Source organism: Micromesistius poutassou, assembly GCF_964030765.1.
Source record: "Micromesistius poutassou genome assembly, chromosome: 2".
NCBI classification, from domain to species: Eukaryota; Metazoa; Chordata; class Actinopteri; order Gadiformes; family Gadidae; genus Micromesistius; species Micromesistius poutassou.
The window spans coordinates 24,277,034-24,287,033 of record NC_140272.1 but is presented as its reverse complement, the minus strand read 5'-3'; the positions used below and the strand labels follow the sequence as shown (position 1 = coordinate 24,287,033).

The window sequence follows — 10,000 nt, the reverse complement described above, 5'->3', positions numbered from 1 at the left end:
TAAGATAGTAGTACAAGATGAGAAACATGAGTTCCTCTGATCACTCTCTTCCCTCTCCTCTCCTCTCCTCTCCTCTCCTCTCCTCTCCTCTCCTCTCCTCTCCTCTACTCTACTCTCTTCCACCTTCTCTTCTCTCCTCTACTCTCTTCCACCTTCTCTTCTCTTCTCTTCTCTTCTCTTCTCTTCTCTTCTCTTCTCTTCTCTTCTCTCCTCTTCTCTTCTCTTCTCTTCTCTTCTCTTCTCTTCTCTTCTCCTCTCCTCTCTTCCACCTTCTCTTCTCTTCTCTTCTCTTCTCCTCTCCTCTCTTCCACCTTCTCTTCTCTTCTCCTCTCCTCTCATGCCGTTGCCCTCTCTTTGCATTTATGGCTCTCTGCATTGAACCTGCAGCAGCTGATAGGGCCCTGGTTACTCAGCCTTTACCTTACATGGGATTGGTGGAAACAAGATGCACACACACACACACACACACACACACGCGCACACACACACACACACACACACACACACACACACACACACACACACACACACACACACACACACACACACACACACACACACACACACACACACACACACACACACACACACACTGTTCTGTAATGCGGTTGGACTTAATAAATGATCTGTCTTCCAGGTTCCAGGTGTGCACATGTTCAAGAGTATTTACAGGATTATATGAGCCCTCCTCCTCACTGTGTGTGTGTGTGTGTGTGTGTGTGTGTGTGTGTGTGTGTGTGTGTGTGTGTGTGTGTGTGTGTGTGTGTGTGTGTGTGTGTGTGTGTGTGTGTGTGTGTGTGTAGGAGTACCGGGCGGCGGGCCGGGTGGAGCGACGGCCGTCCTCGTCTGACCGCGGTGAGGACCGGGGCCTGGCCACGCGGGCCCCTGACGACTGCCTCAGCAGTGATTCTGAGAGTAGGTGGCCCCTCTGCCGCGTTACAGTAGGGTCACACCAGGAGCTCCTGGCCTGGGGCCCGCCCTGGGGCCCGCCCTGGGGCCCGCCCTGGGGCCCGCCCTGGGGCCCCCCCGGGGCCCGCCCTGGGGCCCGCCCTGGGGCCCGCCGTGCGTGGGGCCAGGGTCCCCCTGCCTCGGGGAGACGTGAACATGGAGGTTATCATCGGTGTACGCTAGGACACAGCGCGGGAGAAAACACAGTGCAGCTATCTGCTGCTGCTTCAGTGCCGCTCGTTCACTGCTGCTCGATGCCTCGGCCTTGGCAGCACTTACTGCTGCCACGGTAACCGCCACCCCTCGTCACCAGCGCTCAGGACGACGGCCGCCGGCCGCTATGGCCGCTGGTGAATCAGTGGACCGTACAGACACAGGCTCTTCATGTCTCTGTGAATAATACATCAAATATAGAGGAAGATCTAGAAAGAAAATCTAGAAAATGTACAAACCTGGGATGTAATATTTTGATTTGAAGATCCCATAGTGCTTACACAGCCTGTGTGTTAATTTCTGAAAAACCAATTTCAGCATCTTGATTTGTATCATATCGCTTTCAGGCATTGCCTGAGTGGCCCAGTCTGCTGTGATTGGTCAGCACACCCACTCTGTTGTGATTGGTCGAACACTTTGCGTGTGTGTCGGCAAATTCACGCCCCTAAGAAGTTGTAAACATTGCGTGTCGCCAGGAGGCGGGACTTGTGCACTTCAGCCCCGCTCACGTCAGTCGCACTGTTAAAGTAGTAAAGTAAAGTTCAGAAGTTAAGTTTGAGTGCAAACAATGTTTCAGGCACTTATTGAGGGGCGTTCTCGTGGGCGTGTCTCCCCTGGCACTAAGCAGACGTAGAACATGTAAACACACGTCACAACGTTCTAAAGCAAAGGGACAAGTCAGGAAAAGCATGACATCACTCTAAAGCCTCCCTCCCCCCCAGGCCCTGTGACATCACTCTAAAGCCTCCCTCCCTCCCCCCCAGGCCCTGTGACATCACTCTAAAGCCTCCCTCCCTCCCCCCCAGGCCCTGTGACATCACTCTAAAGCCTCCCTCCCCCCCAGGCCCTGTGACATCACTCTAAAGCCTCCCTCCCCCCCCAGGCCCTGTGACATCACTCTAAAGCCTCCCTCCCCCCCCAGGCCCTGTGACATCACTCTAAAGCCTCCCTCCCCCCCCAGGCCCTGTGACATCACTCTAAAGCCTCCCTCCCTCCCCCCCCAGGCCCTGTGACATCACTCTAAAGCCTCCCTCCCCCCCCAGGCCCTGTGACATCACTCTAAAGCCTCCCTCCCTCCCCCCCCAGGCCCTGTGACATCACTCTAAAGCCTCCCTCCCTCCCTCCCTCCCCCCCAGGCCCCATGCCGACCCACGCCGGTGGCGGCGGCTACGTGGAGAGCCTCCGCGCCGCCCCCCACCCGTCCTCAGCCTCCTCCTCGGCGTCGGCCGGCCACATCAAGAGGCCCATGAACGCCTTCATGGTCTGGGCCAAGGACGAGAGGCGCCGCATCCTGCAGGCCTTCCCCGACATGCACAACTCCTCCATCAGCAAGATCCTGGGTGAGCAGCGAGTGGTGCTATATATCTATATCTACATCTATATAGATATATCTACATCGATATATATATATCTCATATACCCTGATATGTTGAGGCGCTGTCTTGTTTTAACTTGAATTAGTATAATTGTTTAGGGTATATATACACAATATAATATATAATATATGTCATGATAGACCAAAATCTATCATGGACCCATCATATAGAATTTACCTGTAAAAAGATACAACAGCGTATCTATTTCCTGCGGCGATTAAGATCATTTGGAGCTAGCACCCAAATAATCTCCCTGTTCTTTACATCTGTGATTCAGTGTTATGCTTCATTGCAGCACAGTCTGGCAGAGTTGCCTTTCTGGTAAAGATAAGGCAAAACTTAAACTAAAAAGCATCAAATCAAAATCTGTTCAAAGACGATTGGACTGCCGGTAGCACACCTCTTCCAGGAGGCCCACAACAAAAGCATGCTCAGGTTGGCCTGATGTATTTCCACTGACATCTCACACATCCCGTGCATCTACACCAAGAATATCAGCTACTGCCTTCAAACAGGCGCTTTAGAGTTCCTTCTTTCAACCGAAACAAACTTAGACACTCTTTTATACATCAATCAATCCTTTTGTTAAACCAGCAACATGAAGATCTAGTGCAATATTTATTTATTCATGTATATAGTGTCTCCAAGTGATGTATGTATATGTCCTCTGTCATGCTTCCTATTGTCATTTGTGGCTTTAAGTTTCATGTTTGTCTGTTGATGCTCTGTTTGTCTGTTGATGCTCTGTTTGTCTGTTGATGCTCTGTTTGTCTGTTGATGCTCTGTTTGTCTGTTGATGCTCTGTGTTTTACATGTACTGTATGCCAAATGTCTGTATTTATGCTATATGTCTACATGTATGAGTTTGCCCAGGGATGCAAAAAGAATTTCAGTGCAAACTGACAAATAAAGTAGTATCATATATATTGTATACATACAGTATAATTATTATATATTGTCCTCATCCTCACCCGCTTATCCAGGGTCAGGTCGCGGGGCAGCAGCTTAAGCAGTGAATATTGTATTATTGTTATTATTGTTATTCTAGGGTTTGGTTATTATTTGTATAAGGTATTCACAGTGTAACTGTAGATACCTATTGTTATTCTGGTGTTTTGAGGTATTCACTGTGTAACTGTAGATACCTATTGTTGTTCTGGTGTTTTGAAGTATTCACTGTGTAACTGTAGATACCTATTGTTATTCTGGTGTTTTGAAGTATTCACTGTGTAACTGTAGATATTTTTTGTTATTCTAGGGTTAGTGAGGGTGTTATTTTTATTTTTAGTACCCATATCTCAGTGGTGGATTGTTTGTTGAAACTTTTGAAATATCTCCTCTAATTTGTATCCCGGTAGAGCTGGTCTTCATAAAGTTTGAGGCCGACCATCCCATTGGATAATCCCACTGTCATTCATGGTCAAGGTCAAACGATCAGCCCCTGATACGTATACAAGTTGAACCTTGAGTTCAAAGTGGAATTTTCAAAATGGCCTTAAAAGGAAAACTAAATCTTTCAATATTCAATACATCACAATTACACTTCAGAAGTGGTCAGGCACTGGAAACTACCTGGGGACATAGAGGCCGGCACCCTTAAAAACGGTGTGTTTTGGGTCAATATCTTCAACAATTACATCAGTGTCAATTTAAATAAAAGCTAAGCATTAATGCTCTAAAGCGATCACTGGTCTGCTTCAGAAGGTGGCAGCAACTGGAAACGGAAACATTGCCAGGCACAAAGAGGACCCCTCCCTTAGCATGTGTATGAAGTACGGTGTTGATATCTCATTCCATGATGTCATGGTGTCAATTACACTAATTGCTTAAGCGTAATGCACCACTTTGCATATAGGGGGCCCAAAATCACACACAAACGGCATCCACTACTAAACCTGTGTGTGTGTGTGTGTGTGTGTGTGTGTGTGTGTGTGTGTGTGTGTGTGTGTGTGTGTGTGTGTGTGTGTGTGTGTGTGTGTGTGTGTGTTTGGGAGTAAAACAAAACCATATGTTGATCCTCTTTGCTAATTTATTTTTGATTTATATTGTACTATTAAACACACACACACACACACACACACACACACACACACACACGATAAAAAAAAAAAGTAAAGTCTGATCCAGATTCGGATTAAACAAACAAAGCCACACCCATTATTGACTTGACCCTGACCCTCCCCTCCCCTCTCCTGGCCCCTGACCCCTGACCCCTGACCCCTGACCCCTGACCCCTGCAGGCTCGCGGTGGAAGTCCATGTCCAACCAGGAGAAGCAGCCGTACTACGAGGAGCAGGCGCGGCTCAGCAGGCAGCACCTGGAGCGCTACCCCGACTACAAGTACAAGCCTCGGCCCAAGAGGACCTGCATCGTGGAGGGCCGGCGGCTCCGCGTGGGCGAGTACAAGGCCATGATGAAGAACCGCCGGCAGGAGCAGAGGACGCCCTTCATCCCCAGGTACACGCACGCACGCACGCACGCACGCACGCACGCACGCACGCACGCACGCACGCACGCACGCACGCACGCACGCACGCACGCACGCACCACGCACGCACGCACGCACGCACGCACGCACGCACGCACCACGCACGCACGCACCACGCACGCACGCACGCACGCACGCACGCACCACGCACGCACGCACCTACCTAGTGGGCACACACACACACACACCTACCTAGTGGGCACACACACACACACACACACACACACACACACACACACACACACACACACACACACACACACACACACACACACACACACACACACACACACACACACACACACACACACCTAGTGGGCACACACACACACACACACACACACACACACACACACACACACACACACCTAGTGGGCACACACACACACACACCTAGTGGGCACACACACTTGCATGTACAAATGCACACACATCTGGGAAGATGCATGCTTGGACATGCACACACACGCACATGCACAAATGCACACAGACAAGCACACGCACGCGCACACACACGCATCTGGGAAGATGCATGCTTGGACACGCATGCACAAAAACACACACGCACACTATAACAAGCATATGGATGGCATGACAAGAAGGGTTTGAGGGGGAAAACCAGCATGACAGACACACAAAAGGCTGCTTTAACTTTTGATTAGTGAACAATGGAAAGGGCTTGAGTGTGCCTTTTGGCAATCAGTTCCTCTGGCGGACTGGTTCAAAGAGCAGCTCTCTCGCTCACACACTCACACTCACTCACACATTTCTCACTTTTTAACAGCATCTGTTTGTTTGCCTTGCCGCCAAAACTCAAGTTGACAGAGAGTGGCGTGTCTTCCCATGGTCCACGCCTTCCTCCTCAGTGAAACACGCACACTTCAACGTGTCCTTCTCTTAACGGACCTGTAGGCCTGTGTCCTTCTCTTAACGGACCTGTAGGCCTGTGTCCTTCTCTTAACGGACCTGTAGGCCTGTGTCCTTCTCTTAACGGACCTGTAGGCCTGTACGTGAGATATATCACGTATATATCTATCACGACTATACGTGAGAGCCTTCCATCAATTGTTCTCCTACGACAATGAATGTCGTTAAATATGAGGATTCCACGTAACATCTTAATAAGTACTTTCATACATTTCACACACACACACACACACACACACACACACACACACACACACACACACACACACACACACACACACACACACACACACACACACACACACACACACACACACACACACACTCGACCTGTTAAGCAACATGGATGCCTGCTTGATGGAACAGCAGTTATTTTAGAAGATTTATTGTTTGTTGGGTAACCTGCTCTGTATGAGACTCATGAGACTGTATGAGTCTCAGTTGCTTGAAAGCAAAAATAAACCACAGATCCTTCGACCTTTTCTTCACCTTGTGAATGAATTGTAATGATAGTGAGGGTGACTTAATGAGTATAAACTTAATATGAGTATAAGATAATAAGAGTCACGTATATACTTAATGAGTGTAAGATAATTAGAGTCACGTATATACTTAATGAGTATAAGATAATAAGAGTCACGTATATACTTAATGAGTATAAGATAATAAGAGTCACGTATATACTTAATGAGTATAAGATAATAAGAGTCACGTATATACTTAATGAGTATAAGATAATTAGAGTCACGTATATACTTAATGAGTATAAGATACTAAGAGTCACGTATATACTTAATGAGTATAAGATAATTAGAGTCACGTATATACTTAATGAGTATAAGATAATAAGAGTCACGTATATACTTAATGAGTATAAGATAATAAGAGTCACGTATATACTTAATGAGTATAAGATAATTAGAGTCACGTATATACTTAATGAGTATAAGATACTAAGAGTCACGTATATACTTAATGAGTATAAGATAATAAGAGTCACGTATATACTTAATGAGTATAAGATAATAAGAGTCACGTATATACTTAATGAGTATAAGATACTAAGAGTCACGTATATACTTAATGAGTATAAGATAATAAGAGTCACGTATATACTTAATGAGTATAAGATAATAAGAGTCACGTATATACTTAATGAGTATAAGATACTAAGAGTCACGTATATACTTAATGAGTATAAGATAATTAGAGTCACGTATATACTTAATGAGTATAAGATAATAAGAGTCACGTATATACTTAATGAGTATAAGATAATAAGAGTCACGTATATACTTAATGAGTATAAGATAATTAGAGTCACGTATATACTTAATGAGTATAAGATACTAAGAGTCACGTATATACTTAATGAGTATAAGATAATAAGAGTCACGTATATACTTAATGAGTATAAGATAATAAGAGTCACGTATATACTTAATGAGTATAAGATACTAAGAGTCACGTATATACTTAATGAGTATAAGATAATAAGAGTCACGTATATACTTAATGAGTATAAGATAATAAGAGTCACGTATATACTTAATGAGTATAAGATACTAAGAGTCACGTATATACTTAATGAGTATAAGATAATTAGAGTCACGTATATACTTAATGAGTATAAGATAATAAGAGTCACGTATATACTTAATGAGTATAAGATAATAAGAGTCACGTATATACTTAATGAGTATAAGATAATTAGAGTCACGTATATACTTAATGAGTATAAGATACTAAGAGTCACGTATATACTTAATGAGTATAAGATAATAAGAGTCACGTATATACTTAATGAGTATAAGATAATAAGAGTCACGTATATACTTAATGAGTATAAGATACTAAGAGTCACGTATATACTTAATGAGTATAAGATAATTAGAGTCACGTATATACTTAATGAGTATAAGATACTAAGAGTCACGTATATACTTAATGAGTGTAAGATAATTAGAGTCACGTATATACTTAATGAGTGTAAGATAATTAGAGTCACGTATATACTTAATGAGTATAAGATAATTAGAGTCACGTATATACTTAATGAGTATAAGATAATTAGAGTCACGTATATACTTAATGAGTATAAGATACTAAGAGTCACGTATATACTTAATGAGTGTAAGATAATTAGAGTCACGTATATACTTAATGAGTGTAAGATAATTAGAGTCACGTATATACTTAATGAGTATAAGATAATAAGAGTCACGTATATACTTAATGAGTGTAAGATAATAAGAGTCACGTATATACTTAATGAGTGTAAGATACTAAGAGTCACGTATATACTTAATGAGTATAAGATAATAAGAGTCACGTATATACTTAATGAGTATAAGATAATTAGAGTCACGTATATACTTAATGAGTGTAAGATACTAAGAGTCACGTATATACTTAATGAGTGTAAGATAATTAGAGTCACGTATATACTTAATGAGTGTAAGATAATTAGAGTCACGTATATACTTAATGAGTGTAAGATACTAAGAGTCACAAAGCACTGGGGCGGCGGTGGCCTTCATCGGTCATGAGGCGAGCGCTGTGGGTCAAAGTTCACCTGTTGAAAACCTTGTGTTCAACTGTGACCTCTGCTGATGCAGCTCCTGTCCCCCTGGGGACGTGTGAGTGAAGAGCGCCCCCTAGTGCCGCCCACTGTCTCCTCCACCGTCTGGGCAGCTGGTTGATGGCGTGCAGACACCATTTTTGCAAATAAAATCCATTCAATCCATAAATGATGTGATTTGTGATTGTGCCAATAACAGATAAAGAAACTGTTGATAAGAGTTTAGAACAGATAAAACAGTTTGTTAGTTGGGGTCGGGTCATATTTCTAAATTATGCTGGGGTTGGGGTCGGGCTCATCTGCGCCGAGTTGGGGCGGCGTTGCTTTTGTGCTAATGTTAATTTTCTTCGCTGGGGACCCTCGTGTTAATTCTAATGTCATAGGCTACCTGTCCTACAGAGCCTCAGAACCTCTGGTGTCATTCTGTGGAATTGATCGTTATCCTTTTCTGTGAGCCTGTGGTTTCATTTGGTTATGATTCTGCGCTCATCTGTTGACATTTCCGCCTTGTTTCATAAAGGTGTGCTTTGATACACAAACATAAACGTCATTTGTATGAGGAAAAATCTGCTTTAACTGTGTGGGGTCGGGCACATACTGTATATCTTTATATATATATACTGTATATCTTATATATATACTGTATATCTTATATATATATACTGTATATATATATATACTGTATATCTTATATATATATATACTGTATATATATATATATATACTGTATATCTTATATATATATTTATACTGTATATCTTATATATATATATATATATATATACTATATATCTTATATATATATTTATACTGTATATCTTTATATATATATACTGTATATCTTATATATATACTGTATATCTTATATATATATATGTGTATATATATATATATATATATATACTGTATATCTTATATATATATTTATACTGTATATCTTATATATATATACTGTATATCTTATATATATATATATATATATATACTGTATATCTTATATATATATATATATATATATATACTATATATCTTATATATATATTTATACTGTATATCTTTATATATATATATACTGTATATCTTATATATATATATATATATGTGTATATATATATATATATATATACTGTATATCTTATATATATATTTATACTGTATATCTTATATATATATACTGTATATCTTATATATATATATATATATATATATATATATATATACTGTATATCTTATATATATATATATATATATATATACTATATATCTTATATATATATTTATACTGTATATCTTTATATATATATATACTGTATATCTTATATATATACTGTATATCTTATATATATATATGTGTATATATATATATATATATATATATACTGTATATCTTATATATATATTTATACTGTATATCTTATATATACTGTATCTTATATATATTTATACTGTATATCTTATATATATACT

At 41.2% G+C, this 10,000-nt stretch overlaps 1 protein-coding gene across 1 annotated transcript in view; it reads left to right on the top strand.

Annotated features, from left to right (window-relative positions):
* Positions 1–10,000, top strand: part of sox13 (SRY-box transcription factor 13) — a gene marked incomplete at both ends in the record, with an annotated part of 22,549 nt that overhangs the window by 12,058 nt on the left and 491 nt on the right. The window contains 3 exons of the mRNA XM_084463518.1: positions 804–915; positions 2,298–2,501; positions 4,778–4,994. Of these exons, the coding sequence (XP_084319644.1) occupies positions 804–915; positions 2,298–2,501; positions 4,778–4,994 (533 nt within the window). The remainder of the gene's footprint in view (positions 1–803; positions 916–2,297; positions 2,502–4,777; positions 4,995–10,000) is intronic.